This window comes from Patagioenas fasciata, chromosome 5 (assembly GCF_037038585.1).
Source record: "Patagioenas fasciata isolate bPatFas1 chromosome 5, bPatFas1.hap1, whole genome shotgun sequence".
In the NCBI taxonomy this organism is placed as follows: Eukaryota; Metazoa; Chordata; class Aves; order Columbiformes; family Columbidae; genus Patagioenas; species Patagioenas fasciata.
Window position 1 is genome coordinate 54,592,032 of NC_092524.1, and position 27,906 is coordinate 54,619,937.

Here is a 27,906-nt window from a genome sequence, read left to right on the forward strand (position 1 = left end):
AGGAGGGGGTAGTATATCTTAAATAACGACTGAATGTTCCCTCATGAATTCTACAGGCCAAGAATTCATTCATTTTTTTTTGGCATACGCTTCATACTTCTAGTGGAATTCTATAATCACAAGGCCATAATACCACTATGTAACTACAGAAAGATCATTCTAAAAAAAATTACACAAACTGTAAGCCAACATAAACCTCTTAAAATTATGTTGTTTTATGCAGCCACATTGAAAAAAAATTTAAAAAACCTTTCCAAAATGAAATCATGCATAATTTGGGGTATTTATCCTCTTGCAAAACATTCTCATGCCACTTCTTGCTGCTGTTTGATGATGAATGATATTTCTCTGTGGTCTTTCTGTCCTCAGGAAAATGTGCATATCATAAGAGAAGACAAATCCAGACCTCTGAATATGTAAGCCCTGGCATCTGATCCTTTACCAGCTTTACAAGCATTATATATTACCACGACCAGATGTCCATAATGAGAGCTCATAAAATTAAATGGATCAGACAGTATGAACACTGTGAATAGACATCTGCATTACAGAGGAGAAAACCCAACATCATGCAACTATAACTGGTGCCAGTTTCACAAGGTTTACATTGGTACATGAAGGATGAGTGTGAGTGGTACAAAATTCCCACCCCTTTACCCCCAATTAAGTTCATGTACTTGGAGGGTAGGGGGAATAATAAATTATATCCAGTCTTCAAGGCATGGGAATAAGTCCTCCACACACTTAAATTGTTCTGAAAAATCCTGGTTTAGCAGCCAAATGTTTGGCTGCAACCAGCATTTTGCTAACACTGAAGGCAAAAAAAAAACCATTTTAGAGAAGTTTGAAGCAGTTCTCCAAACCAGTAGGCATAAAAATGATTCAAGTTTTTCATTAAAAAGTGCTTTCTTCTCAAACCAAAGTGGTGGGTTTTTTTGTTTGGTGTTGTCGTTTTTACTATTATTCATGTGAAACATATTGAAGAGAGATTACATACATTAATAATACAATTCTCTCAAGTCAGTTACAGGATTTCTAATTCAAACTGAAGCTGGAAAATACCTAAGGAAACCCAATTACCTTCAGAAGCGAGCCTCAAAATAGAACAGCCTTCAGCAGAGGCTTAACTCATTTACAATAGCATTGCAAGCAGAGCACTAAGACACACTGCCACCAGCATTTATGCAAATCCAGACCAGGGCAGTGGGTACAAGGAAGATGCAAGCCACAGATGGGGAACACCCAAGCTGTAGGAAACACCCTGTTCTAGGAGCCCAGCCTAAGGTGCACCAAGGCATCCCTGTCTGGCTCTCCCTCTGGCAGTTCCTGTGCTCCGTCTGTGCTTGGGGATGGATTCCCATACAAGTTATAGGTTGGGTACATGCCTGAATCTCCTCACATTAATTTGGCTCCATCTACCCTTCCTAGCACAAAGCCCTGGCAAAACAATCAATTCTTTTGCTTAATTGCAGAACTAAGCAACGCAGGCGGTTACCAGGACACAATATCTGTGCTCCAGCTACTGGCCAGGCTCAAAGCTCCCATCTGTGTGCAAACCACAAGGTTGGCAAGAATTCCTGCATATTAAATTGTACAAAATCAAGCTGCAGAGGAGTTTCAGACCTGCAAGATGTCTCACGTTTGCCAACACTGCCAGATTTTTTCAGAAAACAAAAACTTTTGCAAAACATTGGAGACCTTTGAGAACCTGTCTCCTTTCTCAACTTCTTTGGAAAGTAAGATTCAGCAAAGCGTTACCAAAGTCACATCTTACGATGAAATACTTTACATTCATGGTGAGTATATTTATGTTTTTCTCTACAGGGGGAAAAAGTCTGAGATCTGTAATGTACTACTACGATGCCACAGCTCTAAGTTTCTAAATAAACAAGTAGTACTTTTCTCAAATTACAGAAGTTTTCAGAAGCTCCTTTTAGGTATTATCAAGTCTAATCCCGAATCACAAGAAACAAAGAGATCAAAACCATTCCACAAACCTTCCTAGAAAACTTACTGCAGTGTTTAACTAACCAGTGTTTCAAATCTTCCTAAGATCTCACCTTAAATTCTCTTGCAGTAATGTAAATCTATTATTTTGTCCTGGCTCTAGCCTCTGTAAAAATAGTTTATCTACCTTCTTTCAACGTAGTTGACTAAAGGGAGACATAACTGACATACAAAGAGCTTATAAAACAGGGAGTGGTGGAGAAAGGAAGATGAGTTTTCTTGGTGCCATGTCATCTTTATCGCTTTTCTACAGACTCCCAAACTGATCCGTATCTACTGAAATGTGATACTTTGATCCAAAAGTGGATGCCAAAGTTTGTGCAAGTTTAATGAAAGACTGCATAAGCCCATGGATGAAAAATGCATTTAAAATTATTAACTACACAGAAACACCATCCACTATAGGACATTTTTGAGCTACGAATTGTGGAAGAGTGCATGGAGCTTTACAGGGAATTATTTTATATGCTTTTTCTGCTACACTTTCCTCATGCACTCACTTCTGGTGACTGCTGGAATATGGATACCAGACTGGACAGACAAATGCCTGACCTGACCTAGTCTGGCAATTTAAAGGATAAACACAATGCTCCATCTGAGACCAAATTACTTCACCTGTCTTGCGACACATTTCGTTCTTTATTTTAGCACGACGGTTGCTCTTTATAGAATTATATGTGGACTTTGAAGCTTTTCTCCACAGTTTCCCACTCTGTCATCCTGTATGCATACAGCTGACTACACATGCATAAACACAATTCACTGAATTTAAAATTTCATCTTGGTCTAGCTATCTAACCGTGCCCTCCAAAACCTCCACTGACCCTCCCAATTTGTCACCAGCTGCCACTTTTGCCAGCATATTATCTACACACACTGAGGATTAATGGAACAGGAGAAAGCTGGGAAGAGCTAGATACTTTGGGAATCCCACCAGATACATTCTTCCTGTTTGACACCAAAAGATCAAATCCATAAACGACAAAATATATTAGAGCAGTTTTATGTTTATATTTTCCTGGCTTGGCTATCAGGAATGTCACACCAAGTATCCAGAAGTCAAGAGAGGCCATATCTACTTTCACCTATCAAAATCTACTCTGCCACACAAGGAATGAAGTTGGTTTGACTTCAAAGCTGAAGTAAATTTGGTAAACTGAAAAAAGAGTGTGTTTCGAGTGCCTAACTCCAATACTTTCCTGGCAAACTAAGTTAAGCTGACTGCCCTACAAGTTATGTTCCCCTGCTTTTTTGTTTTTAAAATAAATCGGTATTTTGCCATTTTCCAGCCTTCTGGATCTTACCCATCATGGATGACTGGTTGTAGGAAACAGAGAACCACTCTGAGAACATCCAGGCAGGCTCCAGCAAGTGTTCTATGTAAGTTTAACCAGTTTTACGTTTTTTAAATTGCTCAGCTGAAGCAGGTTAAAATACTACTCCCTTTAGTAGCTTATTTTCTAACTACTTACTATGCCATCCAAAAACAGCTTATGTTTTCAGAGTAGACCAAAGCAAAAGGGTGGGAAGAAGTCCAAATTGTGCAGTACTACTCTCCGAGGATATCATAATACTCAATAATTCACATTTACTCCCCTGGCCTCAAGCCCTCACCCACTCACACAAGAGCAACTGACGTTGCCAACGATGCAGCACCTTACCTGGGATCTCATTCGCTATGACTGATGGAGGGCTGGACTGGTTAGTGCTGACTTGCTGGTGGGTAATCATGTGGCAGCACTGCGGCACCGCGTTGTTCACCATGTAAAGGGTGTCTGGCACGTTGGACATTCGGACCATCCGCAAACGAACGAGATCGGTTTGTTCCACCATCATCTCATCCAGGACTGACTGCAACGACAGCCACCAGAGCCCCCATGAAGACACTGCACACACACACCCCCAGGACCTGCTGGAAATGCAGCCCCCAGGCCACAAGTCCAACAGTGTTTAACCCGTAACTCTGCCACGTCCGAAACAGTATTTGGCTTTTCCACAGCATTTTCTATTCCATTTTCCAGTCATGATCAGAGTTACAGAGCTGAGAGCAGGCAGGTGGATAAAGTCTGGGAAGGCTGCCTTGCTTATTTTGGATGTGTCAGATTAGAACAACCTTCTCGAGGGGATATCCTCTGGGCTCTGTTTCAGACAATTACTGCCTATAGGTCTCAGTTCTCTGTGCCACTGAGCAGAAGGCACTGATCTGAAAATGAAACGTTTCCCTCAGATGTCTTAAATAATAGAAAGGGATTTATGCATCCCTTTTAGGAAGTCCATTTAACACTAAATGAGAATATTTCAAAAAATTGGGAGGCTAACAGGTGAGTTAAAACCAAACCAAATAAAGCCCACAGAAATAATTCATCTGCAGTTTCTGCATTTCACATTAATTAAACGATCAATAGCAGTATAGTTATCAGATAATAAGTATGAGAGTCCTTCCTCTAAGGTTAAACAACTAAATATTAACAGCATAATATGAAACTAATAGAGACAAGTAGGATTCCTGATCGGGGGGTGGAAATCAGAATGCACTTTTTAAGATTACTACTAAAGCACTCCTATCCTATATACCTGAACACTAAAAGAGTCAAAGCTTTTATCACACGTTCTTTAACACATTTTTGTTAGTTTTAACAAACCAAGATACAAAGATAAAATTTTAACTGGCTAGTCTTCCTTTGCTCATTTAGTGGTGCTCTTGAACCTTTGTCCCCAAAAGGCAGAGTAGGTTTATTTCTCTTCTCCCCTCAAACAAGATGCCAACTCACACCCTTGGAAAACATTTTCTTTCTTAGGCACAGGGCAAAAGCTCTGAATTCACCAGAGTAGTGGTCAGAGTCTGCAGGCAATGCAGACGTGCACAGCTTCACCTCATCCTCCTGTTCCAAAGTCGCCTGCTCTGATGGGACCCATGAGCTCTTAAGTAAGAGCTGCCTTAAGCGCTGGCATTAGCCAGCAACCTATAAGGCCCCCATCTGTCAAACAGAATGTGGCATGTTTCTGCCCCACACAGAGTCATCTCCACCCTGTCACCAAATGCCACCAGAGATGCTACAATATCTTCAGTTGGACAGTCCTCATGCAAGGTATTAAATAGGGAAGCTACTGCCTAAGAGGGACACCAAGGACTTAGGTCAAATTAGACACAAAATTCCATTTTGTGGCTGATCAAACTTATTTTGGGTATGTTCTGTTTCAAACAAGAAGATGAAATACCAGAGTCCTCTGCCAAGTGGAACAGTAGTTCTCCACCCAGCTCTGGGGGGAGCTGGGGAGCCTGAAAGACCTGGCACTGAGGTTGCTGAGTAGCTGCCAACTGGGACTCTCAGGCTCTCACCTTGCCATCCGCCTGCCGGGAGGGCTGCCGAGGAGCTGGGCCGGCAAACTGGCTGGAAACCAGGGAGGTTTCCCTCAGAACGCTGCTTTGTTTCCGGTGGAATTTCATCAAGATCTGTCTCGTAAACATTTCAATTTCGACAAAAAAAAAATTTTGTTGAAATTTTTCTGACCAGTTCTAGAGACTTGAGCCTGATGATCAATCTTGTAAGTCTTGTTAAACTGAAAACGTTAGTATTTTAGACCAATACATGCAAAGAGAGGCAAAACATACCAAAATCTTTCCCTGTTTACAGAACCCCCTGATGACTCCAATTTAACAATAATCAAGTGTTGTTAATCATTATTACCTTAGCCTCCTCCACATATGGCGAGAACAGTCGTGGCCGCACATATATTCCAGCATTTTTTTGCCGCAGCCAGGCATTTGACTTTCCACCTTCTGATGTCGGTAGCATGTCTGAAGGAGGAGTACTAATCAGGCCTCTCTTCATCTTTAAGAATCAAGAAACAGTTTTATGGATTTTAAATATAAATATGGGGAAAACTTGCAAGAAATAGATTTCTTATACTGAATCCTTACACCATCGATTTTTCTTTAGGCTTCTGATAGATTTAAAAAACAGAAATTTTAACCAGAGAGTCATACATGTACTACTCTGAGTAATACCATTTTAGGAGCTAATCCTTAAAAAATACCCACTATGCTGAATATTGCAGCATCTGAAGTACAAAGAACCCAGAGACAGTATTTTTATGAGACTACTGACTTACTGCATCACTCAGTACTTCACTGTTCATGGGTAAGATGTGTTCAATGCGGACAAAAGGTAAAAGTGGAGACAAGATCTCTCTCAGCTCCTCAATGTCAAGATCTCTCCTCTTCACACCTCTTTTATTCACACTGTGAGCAGTACCACTGAGTAAATTAGGCTCTGTGGGAAGGAACAAGAAATACTAAGTTTACATCAAAAAGTTTAAATAGGAAAGTGGGAGTTACAGGGCTTATAGGAAAATACAAAAAAGGAAAGAAAATTCTAATTTTAAATCAGTGCTAATCAGCATCGTCCCACAAAACTATTCATGCCTTAATCTTAAGCATCCCTTGATACAGTTGCAGTTTATATGAGTTCAGGTCATTTGCACAGCAGTCAGTTTCAAAGTGTAAGCCAGGGACAAAATACAAATAGAGTGTTTGGGGTACCTATGCTACCAAAACATGTGTACCTCTCTGTTAGCACTACCTGCCAAAGACTCAGCCCTGCAGCTCTTCTCCCTTTCCCCAGCAGCTGTCAGAAACCTATTTCCTACAAATTAAGGCCTGAAGAGTCCACTGGGATAATTATTCTGGCTTCCTTGTGTAACCCACCTTAGTAACAACTGTGACAAGCCCACTGAAATTGCTCTCATGTTCACAGGATACCTGTTTGTGCCAAGAGTATCTTCCTATAAATAGCAAGATGACAACATATGACACACTTGAGTCATTCTCCCTCCCCAGTTAACTACCCTTACCTACATTTTAGGTATTGTGCCCAACCTGAATTTGGCTAGCTTCACTCTTCAGTACAGGCAGCTCAAGTATGGGCCACAGCCCACTACAATTTTTAATGCTTCCTGGTATTTGACTGGCACTGCCACATATTCAGAACTGTAAAATCAGCAGTGTCACTGAGGAATTTAGACCAAATTACTAGACTAAATTTGGTCCTAATCTGACAGAACTTGGCATAGCTATTATTTATCTTTTTGCTTATCATGTTATCTGATGACCCCAGGAAAGAGAAATGAGCCTTTTACTTAATTAACAGTACAGTCCAGGCAGCTGCACAAGTACTCCAGATGAGGAGCTTCCTTCCCAGTCCATGTCTGTTACTGTTAAAGTGGCTCCATTACATTCCAGTGTGCCTTGAGACAAACGCTCAGGAAAACTGTCTTGAAAACAGAAGTTTAATACTTACTCAGGTCACTCAAAGTACGTATTTTTACTGACTTTGGGTTGCATTTCATACGTGTCCATGACAAAGCAGTTCTATTGAAGCAATAACAGTGAATTTCAAAAATGTGGCCAGCCCTCCAAAGACAGTAGCCACACCAGCTCTGTTTTCACTCAGGCAGGTTCTTTCTGTTCCTCTCATTGTACTATCTGATTGACACTTTGAGGTGGGGATGAACTACAAACTATTCACATTTGTTATTTGGGAAATATATATTTAACCTACTTCCCACATCCAACCCGTGTGAGATTGCCATTGGAGTTACCACTGTAGCAATAAAATGCATCTGAGCTAATAAAAATACATTTACATCTACTTCATGAAAAACACTGATGCCACTTGATGGTTTGTTTCTTACTACCTATGAGAGAAACAAACTTAAGTGAAACGCTGACACAATAAACGAAGACTACTGTGAGAAGCCTACATGAGCACAGAAAAGTAAAAGATACTGCAGGGCTTTCTATTTGATGAATTCATTACAAGAAAAATAATTCTGAGACAACAGCAAACCCTGTGAAAATGTGAAGATGTGAAAATCAGACAACTGTAGAGGCTGAAAGGGCCTCTGGAAATTTGGTCTGGCCACAATCATCGCCCCCTCCCCACACTTCCCAGGCCAGGTAGAACAGGTTGCTCACCGCTACATCCAGTTGGGTTCTAAACACCTCCAAGGACAGAGACCCCATAACTACTGTGGGAAACCTGTTACAGTGTCTGACCATCTTCACAGTCCTTTGTGTTTAAACACAACTTCCTGTATTTCAGCTAATGCCTCATGGCCCCTCATTCTGCCCTCGGTGCCAAGAGAAGAGTGTGGCTCTATTTTCTTTGCTCCCTGCCATTAGAACTTTATAGAGTTTGCTAAGATGCCCGCTTTTCTTCTTGAGTCCAAACAACCCCATCCCTCCTCAAATACCTGCATTCTCATTTTTTAAAGAACAAAAGATTTTTTTTAAAGTGCATTTGTTTAGTTTTGATCATACTATGCGAAAAGCAGATAAAATTTCCTTAAACTACAGATTACCCACAGAAAATAATTTCCACACATTCTGATTTAATTGGTTTAGTGCTGTGTAGTTTAAAGGATATTTACCTCGGTCTGCTATTCTCTTCATCAACTGGTGTTCTCCCCATTTAATCAGATATTTAAGAATATCTTGTTCACTTGCCTGGTAGGATGAGAAAGTGAGTAATCTGTATATGTTTGGTATAATGTCACACCAAAAAAAAAAAACAAACCCACAACTCAAAACCAAAAGGGTCACATACACAGGTCTTCTACAGCTACAAAGAAATACAACTGTACCACGAGCAAAGTAAGTATTTGTACTTTGTGATCTGCTATATTACCTCCTCCAAATATTCTAAGGTAGAACTACTGATATGTCACCACCATGATTTCTAGATTCACGTCACTTATTGAATCCCTGGGAAGAGGAAAATAAATATTCTACAGAATGAAAACTTTTGTCTAGCATGAAAACTTACAGGTATTAAATTTCAATGATTAAAGCTAATTAGAAGAGGCAGTTCTAACACTGGGGGTTTGGATCTCTTGTTTAACGCTACAAATTCAGAACCTGCAGAGCATGGAAAGCTACAAAAACAATTAAACCAGCTAAATTATAATCTAGGTGAAATGTCCTCAGTAATACTATACACAAATTTGCTTTGTTCATACCTATATACATACGCTAACCACTCAACATTTTTAAAGGAAAAAAATAATATACTGAAAAATTTAAATTTATTTACATGTTTTTTAACAACTAGGGTTGGAAATTTAGTCACAATATACACTCTCGTGGAAGATCAACAGCACTGTTACTGTAATTCCTGAAATGTTTAAAGTAAACAAACCATTTTTTAAAAAGCACTTAAGTAATCTGTAACACTTAATACTAACAAAAAAAAAAAAAAAAACCACAACACAAACCCACAACAATTTTTAAAAACCCCAAAAATACAAAACCAAAACAAACGCAAAAACCCCAGTCATCTGTAAGTTATAAAAGGCTGGTCATCATTATAAAGATATCTCCCCTGAAGAGAAATGGCAGCAAATATCCACACAATCACTGAAGAGAAATCACAAAAAAAATAATTCTGCAATACCTGTCAGAAAAGGCATTTTTATGCCTCCTCCCAAATATAAATTAAGCCTTCTGAACAATTACTAGTTCATTAGTTCCTATTATGTACATTGTTGAAGCAAAACTACTATCACCGCATAATAAAACACTCAAGCATCCAAGGCAAATGTTAGGTTCAGAAATGCTTCATTTAAAACAATCTGCAGCAATTTCTATACTATTATTAGGCTTCTAAGCAATAGCACATACCACCAGTTTGGGTCGTGTCACAAGCCAAGAACAAAATAGTTTTCTTAATCACTATATCAATTTAATTTTCTACACATTATGAAAGGAATGCTTAGTGTGCTTACAAACCCTCTCCCACCTACACTTTAAGATGAGCTACTCCCAAGTGCTTCTAGTAAGGGTATAACCTGTTCCTTCAAGCGGGACTAGCTGTGTTGTGCATTGCAGGTTACCTGTAAATAGTCAGACTGAATAGCTGTGAGCAGATGGTCCTTGCTGAGCTCATAGAAGACATCTGAAGTCATGACCTGGGTAAACTCCTCACAGAGGAAATGCAGTGCTTGACGATGTACCCACTTGGAACCGTACGGCTGAGAGCTCCACTTCAGAATGGCAATTAAGGTGTCTAGTGAGATGCTCTCAGCAATAATGTCTTCACAGCCTAGGAAACAGAAGCAAAAATCAATGATGTTGTTATAGAGGCCCTTTGATCCTGAAGGAATAATACATATGACTAAATCTGGAATAGAATTGGCTGGATGGTCACACCAAGTGGTCAATGGCACAACACCTGGATGGACACCGGTAACAAGAGGTGTCCCTCAGGGGCCCATACTGAGACCAGTACTGTTTAATATCTTCATCAATGACATAGACAGTGGTATCAAGTTCACCCTCATCAGGTTTGTGGATGACACCAAGCTGAGTGGTGCAGGTGACACACCTGAGGCACAGGATGCCGTCCAGAGGGCCCATGCAAACCTCATGAAGTTCAACAAGGCCAAGTGCAAGGTCCTGTACCTGGATCAGGGCAACCCCTGGTATCAATACAGGCTGGGTATGAAGGGATTGACAGCAGCTCTGTGGAGAAGGACTGGGGGGTAGTGGTGGATGAAAGATTGGACACGACCAGACAAGCCACTTGCAGCCCAGAAAGCCAATCATATCCTGGGTTTCATCAAAAAGAGCATGGCCAGCAGGTTGAGGGAGGCAATTCTGCCCCTCTAGTCTGCTCTGGTGAGACCCCACCTGGAGTCCTGCATCCAGCTCTGGAGCCCTCAGTACAGGAAAGACATGGACCTGTTGGAGAGGGGCCAGAGGAGGCCATGAAGATGACCAGAGGGCTGGAACAACCCTGCTGTGAGGACAGGCTGAGAGAGCTGGGGTTGTTCAGCCTGGAGAAGGCTCTGGGCAGATCTTATTGTGGCCTCTCAGTGCTTAAAAGGGGCCTACAAGAAAGATGGGGACAGACTTTTTAGCAGGGCTTGTTACAATAGGAAGAGGGGTAATGGTTTTAAACTAAAGGAGGGGAGATTCAGGCTAGACATGAGGAAGAAATTTTTTACAATAAGGATGGTAAAATACTGTGGCTGCCCAGAGCCATGGTAGATGCCCCATACCTGGAAATATTCAAGGTGAAGTTGGATGTGGTTGAAGATGTCCCTGCTCATTGCAGAGGAGTTGGACAAGATGACCTTTGAAGGTCCCTTCCAACACAAACTATTCTATGAGTCTATATGATTCCCAGTAAGAGTAAGAACACAAGTGCCCTACAGACCAAGATTGCAAAGAGGATTAAATTCTGATTAAGAGTATAATAATTTTAATTGTGGTTTAGGTTTTTAACTATACAGTCATTTAAATCATATCTGCTAGCATGCCTGGATGAACAACTGGAAAGCTTGTTCAGCCCTACTAGAACCTTTTTTGGCTAATATACATTATCTGACTGTATAACACACTTTAAAGTTGCAGATTTGAATTGGAGTCACTGTTGTTTGCAACAGATTAACAGAAGCCTATAAACCACAACAGAGGTGGGATTTTCATCTTTATCACACTGCACATGGACCTTCCTGAGACAAGTCCATGCAGAGCCACAAAAATGTAAGCTGTGACATATTGCTGGTCCTCAGCTACTCAGCACAGGGTGAGGGCAGTAAAGCACCAGTTTGTCTCAAAGAAGGCAGGAGGCAGCACTGGCTGCCCTACACCACCACCTTGGCCTCCATATCAAGGCAGGCACAGAGGGTGCCAGGACGAGGAGAATCTCCTCTGATGTGGAAGCATCCAGGAGGCAGGTGTTCTGACTCAAGGTGGGTCTGTTACAGTTTCTTCAGACCTACTGCTGCATTAGGATTTACACTTTCACAGAGTACATCTTCTGAAGAAAAGATGGGATATTTCAGTCTCCTGAAGGGACATTGCGCAGATTTGGAAGAAATGAGGGAATGCGTACTGTGGGAGGGCTGAAAACATGGGTGCTTCTGGTTAATGAGTTAATACAGATAGTACCCCAATGCTGATAACTTGAAGTCTCCAATAGCACTTCGCTGATTTCATTTGTACATGTGGTTTACATATACACAGAATACTATTTCTATTTGCACTACAAACATAGCAATTTAAAGGAAAAAAAAACCCACCCCTATCCTAGAATCATACATTCCAGTCTGACCCCAGTATGGCCACAAAATTACAGCTGTGTTTATGCCCATGAGAGCTCCCCGGACAGCTCAGAGCAGCATGCTTACACTGCAATTATTTTACTTTTTATACATCATCATTTTTCTCTCTGTTCCAAGGATATTTAAGAATTAAACTTTGTCAGTTGTTTAGAAAACTTGGACTAAGCTGAGTAAGAAAGTGTTCAGCATGGTAATCTTAATGCTTCACAAGACAAAGATCAAAGAGATTGTCCTGATGCTACATATTTTTGAACTGGTTGCATACATGTAAGATACACTAGCAGCAATTAATAGAATTAAAATAAAATCTTACTTTTCTACATATATCAGCATTGACTTAATTTCTGTTGCAGCTAATTATGTGAAAGGTAAGTTATTAAGAAGTAAGTAGTAACAAGTGAACATGCTGCTTCAAATAGAAGGGTATCTGTCAAAGGAATTACTACTTAGGAGCAAAGGCACTGAAAAGAACTTAAACAGTACAGTAAAGAAGGTACTAGGAAGCAAGAGCTTAAACAGGAGGCAGGTTACACATTTATCTGTCCTATTAAACACACATATTCCTATTTAATAGCATAAAAACCCCTGCATCTTAATTATGAGACAAATATCCTGACATAAACATTTTCTAAACTTAAGTATAAAAAAAATTACAATGAACATAATAAATACAGTCAATTCTTAATGAGAATGTTTGCAGCAAATTCCAGGAACATGTCTGAATATATATGTAGTTTCAGGCACTATTTTTTTTTAATTTTCTGAAGGAATTTATGAGAATAATGCCTGTCTGCCCAATAGCACTAAATTTTACACCAGTTCATACTTAAACTTTTCTCAACAAGCACGTGGATGATTGTTTTTTCACGTGCCTGATACACCTGAGGAAAGGAAGACTGTCTATTAATGTCGCCACCAACAGAAGGGCTGGTAGAAGCATACACATTTCTGCACATTGCATTAAAGGCAGTGTTATGCCATTCATCCCAAGATAGACTCTCCATTTACTTTTGAGAAAGGGTAAGTGTAGAGTCATGTTTCAACACACCTGCTTCATCTTTTACCATTACTAAAGTAATATAGCACTTCTCAGAGCTACCTATTACCATTAGGTTACTTATTACTACTGTAAGTAAGAACAGATGCCTTACTATAGATATTGACCTCTAACCTGCATGGTGAGGACCAGTGAAGATGCAGCAGAGATTGGCTGGAGGCACTTGGAACATCAGCCCCATCATCACTGGCACAGATGAGAACAGAGGATGAGAATTACTCTGAAATACACTCCTCGGGATTCGGTAGAGGGCAGAGAAACTGTCCTCTCTAGATGGGGAACTCCCCAGAAGCCGGAAAGATAAATCTCACTCTGAAATCTTAAAAAAATTCTGGTCAAGAATCTGAAAAACAGTGTGTGTGGGGGGTTTTTTTGGTGTTTTTGTTTTGTTTGGTTGTTTTTTTGTTTGTTTGTTTGTTTTTTTAAATCAAATAAACCTATCTTTAAAAAAAACTCAAAATACTTCAGCAGATGTCAGAAATAGGAATAAATGAAGTCTGAAGCTTTCCACTCCAGGATCCATTTTTACTCATAAATTTTTTTCCTTACATTTTTATTTACACAGTTAATGACTGAGATGGCATTTAACTTTGTTGCGTGAGTCCTTCTTACCTTCCCTTTTGGGGCTCAAAAAATGAAGATGTTAAGTTAGCAGCAAACCTGGCATGGCAAATGAAAGCTAACCATGACTTGTTACAATATGCTTAAAAGAGGAGTTGGTTTCCCTGCTGTGTTGCACCAAGTCTTGCCCTGCTAAATCCTAAAATAACTCTTTGCATGCAATTGTTCGGTTTGCATGCAAGCTGACTTCAGCAGATTGCATCCCCCTGAAGTCTAAAGATTACACATAAGGACTCCTCCTTTTTAACAACAATATGTAAGCCCACTCACCGAAATCAGTCATAAACAAATTCAAACTGTAAGAGCAAAGAGACTTATCTCAAAGCGAATGCCACTTGCAGTATTTCATCTGGCATTTACTTTTGAAACAATAAGGATACCTGCCCTCTGCAAAGACAGAAAACTACGTTTCCATGAGAAATGCAGTTCCAAAGATCTGAGCAATGCTGATGTATAGAAACAGAGCATCAGCTCAGTTTCAGTTCTTCTGTCAAGCCCAATTATTGCACAACTACCAATAATATAACATCATCAGGTGAAAAAAGCTCATTGAAGATGCCTACCAAACAAAACCGTCCTTATCCTAAGTAATTTTAGCAACATGTCAGAACTGTGGAATTATTAAAAGTATTTATTCCAAAGTAAGCATGAGGTAATAATTAAAGCGTTTTCTGAACATCTAAATAAATTGGGGCAACCCAGTTCCAGCTATGGAAGGAATCCAATTCCTTTTCTTCTTCGGCAGAAGATTTTTTTGCTTTAACAATCAACCATTGACAAAAAAAGGAGTCATCTAATAGCCACAATATTGTTCTTCACAGTGGAATACAGCATTTTTCTCCTATGACTACTATTTCATAATACTCAGGCAGCAGCAGCCTTTCCAAGATCCATCTGCAGTCTCCCAAAGTGCTCTACCACAAGCTTCTGTGACCATTAGCATCTCTCATTTCTTTAGACTCCACGTTGAATCTCTGACAGATGACTATCACCTTTTGGACATACAAGGCTATTCCATGCACTTCTTTTGCTTCTCCAGTTCTCTCTCAAATGCAATTCCACAGCCCTTTCAAAGAGAAATAGCTTGAGCCCACATTTAGCATGCTAGCTAGTAGCTTGTGATCTTATCAAAACAGTTAAAAGAGCTACTAAAAAAAATTAAGCGGCTTCAAAAGTTAGCAAGAGTTGAATGAAGTGAAGTTTTTACTACAGAATTGGTAGCTTGATTTAACTCATTCTGTGGTGGAGACCTATCCCCTAGACTTACGCAAACCAGCGGAGCCAAGAAAAAAAAAATTCACCTTGACACTGAACTGGAGTCTAGAAGCTATTTAATGGGGTTTTTTTTAAGTTTGTTGCATTAGGAGAGAGCATGCTGGCAATCAACAAGCATAGTTTTTGAATTTGCTGGCACGCAGGGAACAGCACAGAAGCATAACCTGCTGCTAGACTGGATTGCAACATGTTGGAAAGTTCCAGAGATGCTTGTCTCATCCATCCATGAACACCCTCGCTGCTCTAACCAAGCTTCTGGTAGGAAGATAAAGGAAAAAAAGTCAACATTTGCTCAGCCTCCTTCCCACATCTTAGAGACCCAAAGCTGCAAATGTGTTCTGTACCCGCTAAGGATTCTTTCGAAGGCAGCCCACGCTTCGAGTCTGCGGGAGCTGCCATGGAAGCTAACCCCCTTGCACCGTGGTATAAACCAGATAATCATCTTCTGGCACTCCACATCTCCTGCTCTGCTTCTGTCACACTGGTGCATGGGTGCCCACTCAATGAAATAGTCAAATCACTTTGTCAGTCCTCCTTCCAGCAGCATTAGATCCCCAACAGCACAAACCTGACTGCCAGCACAGAGAACAAAACAAACGAGAGGACTGCACGAGAAAGGGCAGCAGTGCCACTTGAGAGACATGGTGACAGGAGTTTAGGTTCTCCACAGCACTAGGCAAAGCATCAGTTACAGAAACAGTAAGAGCAAGTCAGAAGACACCTAGCAGCAGCAGGGAGGTACACCTTTTTAACCATTTATCACATAAAGCAGCAACTGCCAACTTCTACTTTCCTATAACTGCATTGTGAACAAGATCCCTTGTTCAACATCCATCTTCTGGATGCACATTGACTTTCCCAGTTTATTAACATTTATTGCCTCCTGGCAGCACCATATTCTCTGTCTTAAAGGAATGTGACAGGCTTCTAGCTTCTTGAATTTTTAGTGCTTTTCCATCTTCTCCCCACATTGTTAAAAAAAATATTTAAAAGGTGATTAAGTTAAAAGTTAACTGATGCCAAGCCTGTTACTTGCAGGTACATTCCTTTTCCACACTACAGAACTTGAAAACAAACAAGTTTTGGTTACATGAAGGTGCAAAACTACATGAATGTTTTACAGAAAAGAAAACAAGACCTCAGTAGCATTAGAGATAAAGAAGGGTTCAATGGGCATTAGTGGTCAAACACTGGTGAAGTCTATTGCTAAGTTCAATACCTCTTTTGAGCTATTTTTGATCCCTCTGCTGATTTTACAAAGCCCCAAAATTTAAAACATTCATGTACTCCCATTCTTGAAAGCCTGAATTCAAAGTATTATCGCACTATTAAAGCATAATGTATTGTTTTTTGCTTTATTCAGATACAAAGCTGATGACTTTATAGTACCTCAGATTAACTGTCAAATCAAAAATAAAAAATTATCTGAAGGTTGGGTCAGGCAGCATTTTGTGTTACACTAGCCATCCTTCCACAGTGAAAACTCTAAGTTATGTCGAATCCAATACAGCAATATTAGCTAGCCATTTAAAATATTACATTAGGGAGCAAACAAAAACACTGCCACTTGTGCTATTTAAAAATATTTTCAGTTATGATATAGCAGTTGTAAAGCTGTCAAACACTCTAAGATACTAAGTGGGGGTCTACGGTGGGTCCGTGGATTCCCTGACGCTGGATTTTTGAAGTTTTAAGTTTAGCCAGAAACATAAGGTAGCTGTTACAGGTTTAAAGCATTCAATGTTTGTGGCAAAAGCTCTTTAATGTTTTCTCTCCCCCAGAATGGAAATGAATTTACTCTTCTGCTCCTGTCCCATGCAAAATGCATGAATTTGGGAAGCCTGAAATCTGCATCTACATCTTTGGCTCCCTGCAGCCATCAGTTGATAATGGTCCTTGACTGGGCTTCAGCATTCCTGAAGCAGCAGATTCAGCAGCAGAGGCAGGCAGTGTAGCTGATCCAGCTTAAGCAGAAAACAATTGTGGGACAGAAACAAAAAGCTGCCAACTCAACTATAACAAACCAGTGGGAAGAATGAAGGGCTGAAAGAGGAAGAGCTGATGTTTAGAGGGACCGCTGCCAGCCATCACTGGTCAGTATTTAACTTCCTAGGACACAGGTGGCTGAAAGAATAACCTGAAAACAGTGACCAGATCTGTTTCTCTGCAAACTATGACATTGCAAACACATTTTTATGTGCCCAGTTGCACAACTAAATGCAACTGCTCTAAGGAAGAGCCTTTCTACTTATTGCTTTCTCCAGTCTTCATCTTCACAATATAAAACCTAAGCAATAATTTTAGGCTTGAGTACAAGTGAATCATTGTAAGGAGATAATTGGTCAGACTTACATTAATATTTATCTAATCATGCCCAATTTATTTTGAAGTTAGAAGTGCCAGACTAGTTCCTTTGAGCATTCCTACTGCACTGATATATAACTGACACCCTTGCTCTAATCTTCCCACAATACATTTTCATGTATTTAATACTGCTACTCTGGCCTTCCTGGCATTTCAGTATTTCAGTCCTGCCGAGATCAAGGGGTCTTTTGAAGTCAGGTGATATCTGCCTCTAGATCAAAGGCTGCATTACTGAGTATGGTTTTAAAATAAGTTTCTTCTTATTCTTGTCAAGGGTAAAGTCAACACCTAAAAAATAAAAGGAAAGCAAAGAGTCTGAAATGAAGTTATTTTTTGTCAATTTTACTTTAGAAAACTTTTTGGAATCAGCAGGCAGGAAAGACTGTCAGGTGAACCTATTTCATAGGATCCCAGTATCCAAAAACCTTTAAAAGAAAAACATACTGTACCACCACCTCAGTGAGACTATTCATGATAAGCAACAAGGGCAAGATGCAGAATGGAATTCATATACTTAATATAGGTATCTAATAAAATTAGGATACCTGAAATCAAGATTCTCTGCAACAGCAGTGGATGTGGCAGCGCTGTCAGACTGGAAGGGGGATTATTTTAACCACGTGTGACAAACAGGAATAGAGAACCTATCTGTTTTTAATAAGTGTGTTACAGAAAAGGAAGGGATAAATTATTTTAAACCTCATCTTTGTGAGTCAATGCGTTAAAACAATCACATGAGTACAGCTGACAGAGAGCAGCAAGGCAGCATGGAGCCACAAAAGCAAAGTCCAGAAACATTCCAATAAGGGAAGTGCTCTAACCTCCTGGAAAGGGCTCCAATTCCCACAGCCTCCTTGAGAACAGTGAAGAGAGTGAAGAGTTTCACTTTCGCAGTTAACAATTACTGCAGCACCCCTAACAGCAGTCTCAGTTCTATTACGTACAAAGGGGTTTCAGTATCATCAGCTCTACAGATGAAATATGCCTGCTGATTAGTTCATCTATTCAAATTAGTCCACTCAAAGATCCAATTCATTTTCCCTCGGAAGATAAGTGACAATCATCAGCTGAAACAAACCACACTGAAGGCAGAGTAAATTCTAAATAGAGTAGTCTTGCTTTACTTGAATAGTAAAGATTCATAGTGTATCTACTGATTCCATCATAGGGAAACCATCTATCAAAATACAACAGTCAAAAAAAGAAATATAAATGTTTTAGAAACTGAAGATTTCCATGGAAAGAGTCAAAGCTTAGTCATCTGCTGAAACTGAAGAAAAATTACAACATCTAAATACTTAGAGAGGTCCCTGAAGACAAATCAAACTAAAATCTGGTGAAAATAAAAACAGTTGATCAGAAGCTTTAAAATATATCAACCTCACTTGACACTTTGCTACAAATACCCAGCCAAAACTGAGTAAAAGTGAACAAAATTAGTTGGAAAGACTATGCAAGACTTACATATAATGAGCCCAAAATATTTTCCAGGAAACCAAGGCGACAAGCTTTAGCAAGTTTGCAATTGGTTGGCACAAATGAACTGAATCGAAAAACTTGAGCCAGGGCGTGTGGAAACCTAGAAAACAAACTTAAGACATTAGCTACTGTGAAAGCCAACTGATGGGATTGGCCAGAACTTGGGCAAACTGCACACCTGCAGCACAACAGAGTGGAGAAGTCCAGCCAGCAGACCAAGCTAAGAGATTCCATGAGAATTGCCCACATCTCCAACACCTATGCAATGCTGTCTCTTCTAGCATCGCTCTGCAAGACATCAACAAGTCAGATATTTGAGTGACAGCTTCCAGCACAGACATATGCTAGTTATGGAATCAGGGAGTAGCAGGGACACTACTGAAATGAAGTTCTCTCATCTACTTCATGTTAAGTATTATAATAAGGGAGGACAAGACGCTATGGTTAAGTGCTGAACAGGAATGGTGGTCACTACCAAAGCACACACTTTAAGTGATTGTCGAGGGTTAGATTGCGGGGTGACAATAAAACCCTGGCAGATGTATTGTTAACCTCCTCTCCCCCTACTTCCCCCTTTTGCCTCTTCCTCTCCCCCCTTCCCACTCAGGACAGGCAAAAGAAGGACAGAGAGAAGAGAGTTGGACAACTAGCAAGGTCCTCTCCTAATGTCGGCCATGAGGAAAAGGGAAAAAGGGAAAAGGGACGAGATCCTCATGATCTCCCACTTTTATATGAAGTATTCACGTGAATGGAATGTTATACACAGTTGGTCAGTTTCTTGGTCACCGGTTTCTGGTTGCCCCTCTCGGGAGATGTCCATCTGTGCTTATCAATAAGTTTGCATTCCATTGCTAGGTTTACCAAAACATGTGTCTGGTTCTCCAGGAAAATACAGCTAATGCGAAGGCTTTAACTGACAGGCAAAATTCACTAAAAGAGAAACTTGTTTTTTAACAAAACCAGGACAGTGATCTGTTAGTCAAGTGCAGACATATAGTTTTCCCCGATCGAATAAGCTTCCTTTTGATTATAAGATTATAGCACAATTGTGCACTGTCAGCACAGTACCAATGACCTAAATATGAACTCAGCAAACTAAGTATGAAACTACCAGATACTGACTTCACTGGCAGATATAGATTTTCTACAGACTGCTTACTGCACATATTTGTAAAATCCTAATTAGTTCAAGTTAACATCTAGAATTTCAGTATCTGAAGGGGTACCAAATTTCCATTTGCTAGTACTGGATTATGTAACAAACTTCAATCCTTGCCTGATTTTACTCCATTTCACCCCTATGTATAAGAATCTCCCCACTACCCAGCTCACCACTTTCATGGCCAGACACTGATTTTCCCAAGGAAAGAAGAAATGACCTCTGAAGGCTACTGCATCTCTCCACCTCCTCCCAGCGACTGCCCCCAAACACTATGGCTCTGGTTCATCCCAAGGGCCACCAAGACCGAGCCCGCGCTGCCGCACCCACTGGTCCCAGTCACCCGCACGTGCTGCTAAGGTGGTGCCATCAGCCCAGTGCAGCTCCTGCTGCTGCCTTTTTGCTCCCCAGGGGTAGTGCTAGAGGAGAACCTCCAGGGAAATGTTAAAGTCTTGCTATTGCTAACTCACAAAATACATATTCCAGAGCAGCGCTGGTCTGTAGCGCATTACTGAAGAGTGCTGGTTTAGGACATGCTGATCTATGCATGTACAAAAAGTGAGCAGAAATAATGCAGTTCAGTATCAAATAAAACATCAGTTCTGTTTTTCACCATTTATTAACACCTAAAAAAATATAAGCTATTTTCCTATCTATACATTTGTCCAAGTGTCTCTTTAAAGTCCTCTATCATGGCTTATTTGCTTGGATTTAACTTACACTGCTTCACCAGAGTACCTCCTGATCAGAGTTGTTCCAGTTTAGGTTTCCATTCTGAGGGAAAGAATTACACCCGGTTCATTTATGAAACAGTGCATAATTATTCTGCATCTTACTGAGGGCTTCATTCACAGTTTAATTCCCTCATTACTATTCCCTGAGCACACTAAATCCTGTTAGCACTTGCATATGTGCATGCACCAAAACAGGGAAGCTGTATACTTGTATCAGCTTTTTGTTTCAGTTGATTTTCCTTTCTTGCTTTCAGCTGATCTACCAAGTTGTCCTGTTCTCAAGTACTATGAACTTGCAAATATTGTATAGGAACGAAATTAACACTGTAGTTCAACTACAGTAAAACTTTTTGCCACTACTACATTAAGTTAAGCAAGATGCTGACAGACCAGAGAGGGTCCAAAGGAGTACCATGAAGATGCTAAAAGGGCTGGAGAATCCAGCCTAGGAGGAAAGACTGAAGGAGTGAGGTCTTTTCTCCCTGGAGAAGGCTCCAGGACATCTCATCACAGTATTCTAGTAACTAATGGACAGTTACAGAGAGGATTGAGGCTCTCTCTTCACAAGGAGCCACATGGAGAGAACAAGGGGTAACGGGTACAAGTTGCATCCAGCAACATCTCGATATAAGACATTTTTTACAGTGAGAACAGTCATTCACTGAACAGCCTCCCCAAGGACATGGTGCAGTTCCCATCACTGGAGGTTTTCAAGATGTGATTGGACAGGGTGCTGGATAATCTCATCTGGGCCTCCTTTCCCAGAAAAGGGTTAGGCCAGAAGATCTTTCGAGGCTCCTTCCAACCTGGGCTGCTGTACGATTCAATAATTCTGAGTCTAAGAAAAAGCTCATTCTCATTCTTGTAGCAGAAAATCCATCTCCTTTGTTTTCTGTCAGTTTTATTGCAGCAGGATTATTTTGGCTTTCAGCATCATCTGAAAATTAGTTTCCCAATACCAGCCTCTACAGAAGATACAATAGTTCTGATTAGTTTCCCGTATCTTTATCACTCACAGTTTGATATAGCTATTAGAAGAACCCATTATAAATATCTATTCCTGCAGGGCTTATACCTGCTTTTTCTTCCCCACTCCTTCAGAAGTTTAATTTTACTGAAGTCTACCTGGTAGTTTATAGTATAAAGATTTCAATCTTGTCAAATTTCAATTGATAGCTACAAGTTAGAGATACACATATCTACTGTAAAAATAGTATCTTAAAAATAAAAATCCACTAGCTTAAACAAATCATGTTGCTGATATGTCAAGTGAATTCCATTCACCATTTCTCAGCTCAAAAATAAAATTCTCATCCCTCACCAGCAAGACCTGAAGCAATCGCCATATCCCGTTATGTGCAATATGGTTAGTGAATAGTTCACACACCAAGAGATGAAAGAGCAAGCAAAGCTCCTTCCACCACAAGAGGTATTATTAATTATTAGGTCACTGTTCAGGGCTCTGACCAGAGATTGCAATATCCCTGGCCTGCCTCCCTCCACATGCAGGAAGTATGCTGCCAAGTTCTGAGTGATCTTCAAGAACGATGGACAGAAGAGAATGTTCCTCAGCTTTAAGTCTGAAAACAGTGACTGCCCCTACTTTCAGTTCTGTATATGAAGAAGTGGATACTAAGGACCTAGGATTAGTGCAATTAAGCCATTTAAATTCACCTTTCAATAGCAAGATTCCAGGCTTGGTGTACCCCCTTTGACACAAACTACAGAAATAATAACTCAAGTTTACAGCCTTGTGAACATATACGGATACTTCATAGCAAGTCAAAATATTTCATCCTCCCAGCAAAGATCTCTTGTATCTCCCCATCATTTACACCCAAAAAAATGGATTATAGATGAAAGTACATAAAGATCAGAAACATCAAGATCAGCTACACATATTTGACATAAATAGTATATTTCAATAATGATCTGCATACAGTTAAAAGCTCTCACATAGCATTTCTTCAGTCCCCAGAAAACACAGATGAATTATCTGCAACTTATAGACGGAAAAGAAATTTACTTTTCTTAAAGGAATTATCAACCACTGATAGCAAGACTCAAGAGCCAAACTTACACTGCAAAATAGCTAAAAATTTTTCTAATAAAGTCATATATTCCTCAGCAAGGACAGTATTACATACCTTGTGCAAGCATGTTAAACTCCAAGAACAGTGCTATGTGATAAAGCTCCATAGCTTCTTCAGCCCTAGTCATGTTTAGTTTTCCTGCTACAAGAGCCTGAACTTCACTTAAACTGCCCACTGAAGGGCTGGAGTGCAAAACTGAGAGGTCCACCACATCCGTATACATACAGTTCAAAATGACCTTAGCATATTTTTTTGGTATGATAGATTCATCCAATATAATTCTAGTTGGAGTTCGTAGAGTTCTGTCTGTGATTTCTTCACCAGTTCGTATCCTCCTCTGCAGCAAGTGACGAAAAAACGGAGATCGTGACGAAATAATAGCTTTGTGAGCTCTGAGCTCTTCATCTAGACAGTTCTGACTTCCACCAAAAGTTTCAACCAAGTCAGAGTTGGATGAAAAGCTAAGAACCACATCGTAGTAGCACATGTAATCAAACAGTGTGCGCATGTCAACATCTAAGGAATTTGGCGTTCCAAATTCTTCACTAAGCTGCACAAGGATATCAACATTCTGGAATCTTGAATCCTCCATTCCAAACTCGCCCGTATAAAGGTAGTGTAACAAAGCAGAAAACATAGGCATATCTATGCCAGCTGTGTTAATATCCATTATTATTTCTGCCCCATACTCCGGTGAGGAAGAAAGCAGCGTCTTAAAAAATGGACATCTTGCTGCCAATATCGCACGATGCACAGGAAAACAAGTTTCTTGAAATATTAAATCTACATCGGTACAGTATTTGTACTGATAAAGTTCAGCCATGTCTTTTTGTAGCGTCCTGGCTTCTGGTCTTGCCAAATTAGCTTGTAGATAAAGTTCCTTTAAGGCTGACGTCCCTTCATACTCTTCTACTAATGCATTAACGTCTCTGACATCCCAGCCCGAGAGGAGCTCGCGCATCTGCTTTGCGTGATCAGCAGATCGGCTGGATTTCCGACGCTTAATGAATTTCTTTTTGAGGGTGGCAAGGCCAGAGGTTTTCTTTTTCTTGTCTTGAGGTTTCTCATGGCCATGATCAAGGCTGTACAGCTTCGATTCACAGCCATAGCCTTGATGAGAGTAGGATGATGTCCCTGAAAGTAAAAGGGAAAACTGAACACGTTTATTCTTTAAATTTAAAAGGAAGGTCCATAACACCTAAACAGGCCATCAATGTCCTGCAAGCTAACACAGTTTTTCCTTCTTCTCAGATCAGATAATTCAACAAGTTGGGAACCTGACTGAAGCCTTTTCTAACCATTAAGAACAAACTCTTTTTTTTAATGTACACTATTTTAAGAACCAAGCAGTGCCAGCTGATGCAGCTCTTGCACATGGCACACTTACCTACACATCAAGAGAACACTTTAGTCATAATGTTACAAGTGTCATTGTATTAACTATAGGAAGTGAAAAAACAGCCTTTTCAAAAACTCGTATGATCTCAGTGACACAGTGGTACCCCCCCCCCCCCCAAAAAACTGTTCTTCAAATTCTGTTCTTCTACCATTAAGCGTCATTTCAACAACAAAAAAGCGTACCTGGCATCAGACAGTTATCACAATCACAAGAAAAAAAAATAAAAACAACACAGTACCAAAACACTCAAGGAAATTTAGGACAATTAATTAATTTTCAATACAAATTCAACAAGAAAGTAAAAATCCCATCATATGATAAACAAGTAATGCCAAAATTCAAACACATAAAATGAGCTCCTTTCCACAGAACTACAGACATGAGTTTGTGCATACACCCCAATTAAAACAATATGGAGAATGTAAGTTTTACTATATTAAAAATGTCCTTTGAACAGAGTGTTATACTATTAAAGTATACCTATAATTATTTTCCCCTCAAAAATAATTTATAGGGAATTTATGTTACATACCAAACACATCATTAAATGAAAAATGGATTCTCCTCAACATTGTCTGTGTTACATACCTGACCTGTTCCACTAAATGAACCTTTGCTGACTGTCAGTTTGAACCTGGCTACATATACAGTAACACTGGGAGCAATTTCGTAAGAAAAAGAGGAACTAGAATCTGCATTTTTAGAAATAATGGAAAACTGAAGAACTGTTTCAATAAAAAAAAAAATAGTTTAGAAGGTTAAACAGAAGGATGACTGTCACATTAAAGGGTTATTCCCTAATTTAACTTTATGTACAGAATTTTCACTCTAAGCTGGATGGTAAAAAACTTCAGACAGAAAAAAAAAAAGTGCAGAAACCCAACTACTACTTCCAGACAAAAGAAACCATAAGAAAATATTCTCAAATGGTATACAGATTAGTAAAAATTGCAGATTCATGCAAAATAGTATTTTTCCAATTTTTATTGGGCATAGTTGACATGTTTCCATTAGAAAGCTTCTGTAGATTCACTATTTGTTGCCTTTTTTTGATCTCTTTTAAGTCCAAAGTGCATCCATCCACCTGAGTTTTCGGGGCCTTTTATAACTTGTTCCATCATTTCTCTCTCACAGTTCTGTTTGTTTCAGGTAGATTTGATGTGATGCTATTTTGCTATGTTATTTTGACAGTGATATTATGGGTCATTTGTCAAAACACGGTGCTTTCAGTTACGATGTTATTTCAGGTAAGTATTTCTTAAACTCTGAAAGACAGAGGAGCAATTCAAACTTGTACTTGAGAGCACGGCAACTGTAGCAATCTAAGATGTCTGTAAATTGTCTTATTTAAGCCTCAATTATTCTAAGTAATCTTATAGCCTGGGTTTTATGCCAAGCTAATTAAAACTCCCTCAAATCATGCAACACAATGGTCTTACGATTCATCTAAGAGTGAAAACTTTGAGAAGAAACTTTGCTTTCTTTGAGGAAAGACCTCTATAACCATTTTATCCATGCTACATTAAACTTTGTTTGACCAGGTAACATGCTACTAATCATATTGAAATTTTAATACATTAAAAAAATATAAATTTAAATGAAGAAAACTGCAGTAACTCAAGACAACTTCAACAAAGAGGTTGTGCTGCTTGTCTTGCAAAATCCACTATAAAAATTCCTTCCACATGCTGTACTTGATATATGTGTGTGTGTATACATATATATATATATAAAGTAGATATTTCGTCTCCTGCTGATAGAGACAAGCCTAGAATTTCTGCTCCATTTAAGGAGTATCAATTACATTTCACAATAAAAGTATAATGATGCTTTGGTCACCCTATAATGATAGATTCTGCTCCAAGAGAACACGCCAGCTCATTTCTGTCTGAGTTATTTTGGATTCTAATGGCAAACTTGAGTATGTGGAATATTCTCTTACATTCTGTTAAAGTACAACTAGGACACCACAAATCTCAGTTTCTTTCCTTCCTAGAGGCTGCCGTGAGGCAAGGTATTACTTGCACGTGAATCATCACGAGATACTAAAATACCATTCAAACCTTTGTGTACCCTGAGCTACTTATAAGATTTAACTTCGGAAGTACTGCAAACAGTACTATTAACCCTCACAAACAAATAAGACATTGCCACCACACAACTGCTTTTTGCCAGAGGCAGGAGCAGAGATGTACCAGTACAGCTATCTGGGTTCACAACAGCTGGTGCCCTCCTATCACTCAAAGACAGAATTTTGAAGAGCCATTTTTTGACCTGCCTGTGTTCCTTCATAAGGCAGAAGCATTAGAACTAGGAAACAGAAGTTTATTCCTCACTTCTACACTAAAAGGCACCACTGTATTAAATGCTGTTACAAAGAAAAAGCTACTTATGCCCCTAGACATATCTAGCTTTGAACAGATAAACATTTAGTAGAAACAGATGACTGCCAAGAGAAACTACTTGGGCACTTCACAATGAATAATGGGATCTGCCTAGTCCTCTGCATGCCTACACATTTTAAAATCTAATTATAGATATCTATTTAAAAATAAACATCTTGAACAGATGTACCACCCTAGAACACGGTGCAAAATCCTCCTCCTGAGTGTTGTAGACGAAACACCAAAGAGATGACTGGTTAAGCCTTCACTAAAACACAAGTTGTTTTTTTAATTACTTCTACTGATTTATTTCCTCTTCATAAACTGTAAGCAAATTCAGCATAAAGTCAACTAACAATTGGCACTCATCCTATGAGACTACTGTGCTTTGCCAGATCAGTTCTCAGCTTTTAATATTCATTCTACATTTAAAAGTAACATGGTGCAACTTCAATACTAAGGCAGCACATCTAAAACAAATCCATAGGCCTGAATCCAGTTTCCAGGAATAAGGCAACTAATGCCTATTCTGCAGCTATTATAACTCTAGTCCCCATAATTCCAGTTCTACTTTGGGACAATAAATAGATCTAATGCCTTCTATATTAAAAAAGAATATGTAAAAGTTGATTTAACCTTAAAATATCATTATTCTGACAAGTGACAAAAACCTCAGCTATCGATCGTAGGATACATCTACTTTCTACTGAGACAACTGCACAAACCAATCATCCAAACAAGAATCAAGATGAGAAAGAGTCAAACTCCACAAAGTGGCAATAAGAGATGTATGCCTGTGATATAGACAGCACATTTACTCTACTAGCACACCATAACCAGATTTCAGCAAGAATTTTAATGAGAACACTCACTTGCCTCAAATGAGACAGCCACTCGCTTTTAGACCTTCCTCGAAAAAGTCCCAATCACAATTTTCAACAGGTAATGGGGATCAGCAAATGTATTGGGACATACTACATAACAGGTTTCTATTTTGAATTTAATAATTAAGAGCATCAACAAAACCTTCCATATACCAAGTAGAAAGTTTCTGGGGAATTTAACGAAGCCTTTGGAACACTCTCCTCTTCAAATCTGCTCTAAAGGTGTTTCAGCATGCAGATCTGCCTCTTTTCAGATCTGTGTTTCTTCATCCAATATAGAGGCAGATAAAAAACACCAAGACACATAATAAAAACATTTTGG

General features: G+C 39.5%; 1 protein-coding gene across 3 annotated transcripts in view; it reads right to left on the reverse strand.

The window, feature by feature from the left end:
* Nucleotides 1–27,906, reverse strand: part of BTBD7 (BTB domain containing 7) — a 57,805-nt gene that overhangs the window by 8,337 nt on the left and 21,562 nt on the right. For 2 of the 3 annotated variants that reach the window (XM_065838635.2, XM_071809572.1), the window contains exons 3-9: nucleotides 22,972–24,051; nucleotides 9,901–10,109; nucleotides 8,440–8,515; nucleotides 6,121–6,281; nucleotides 5,697–5,840; nucleotides 5,348–5,461; nucleotides 3,669–3,858 (exon numbers count right to left, since the gene is read on the reverse strand). In XM_065838635.2, coding sequence (XP_065694707.1) covers nucleotides 3,669–3,858; nucleotides 5,348–5,461; nucleotides 5,697–5,840; nucleotides 6,121–6,281; nucleotides 8,440–8,515; nucleotides 9,901–10,109; nucleotides 22,972–24,051 — 1,974 coding nt within the window. The remainder of the gene's footprint in view (nucleotides 1–3,668; nucleotides 3,859–5,347; nucleotides 5,462–5,696; nucleotides 5,841–6,120; nucleotides 6,282–8,439; nucleotides 8,516–9,900; nucleotides 10,110–22,971; nucleotides 24,052–27,906) is intronic. The other variant, XM_071809573.1, reaches the window with a different exon arrangement.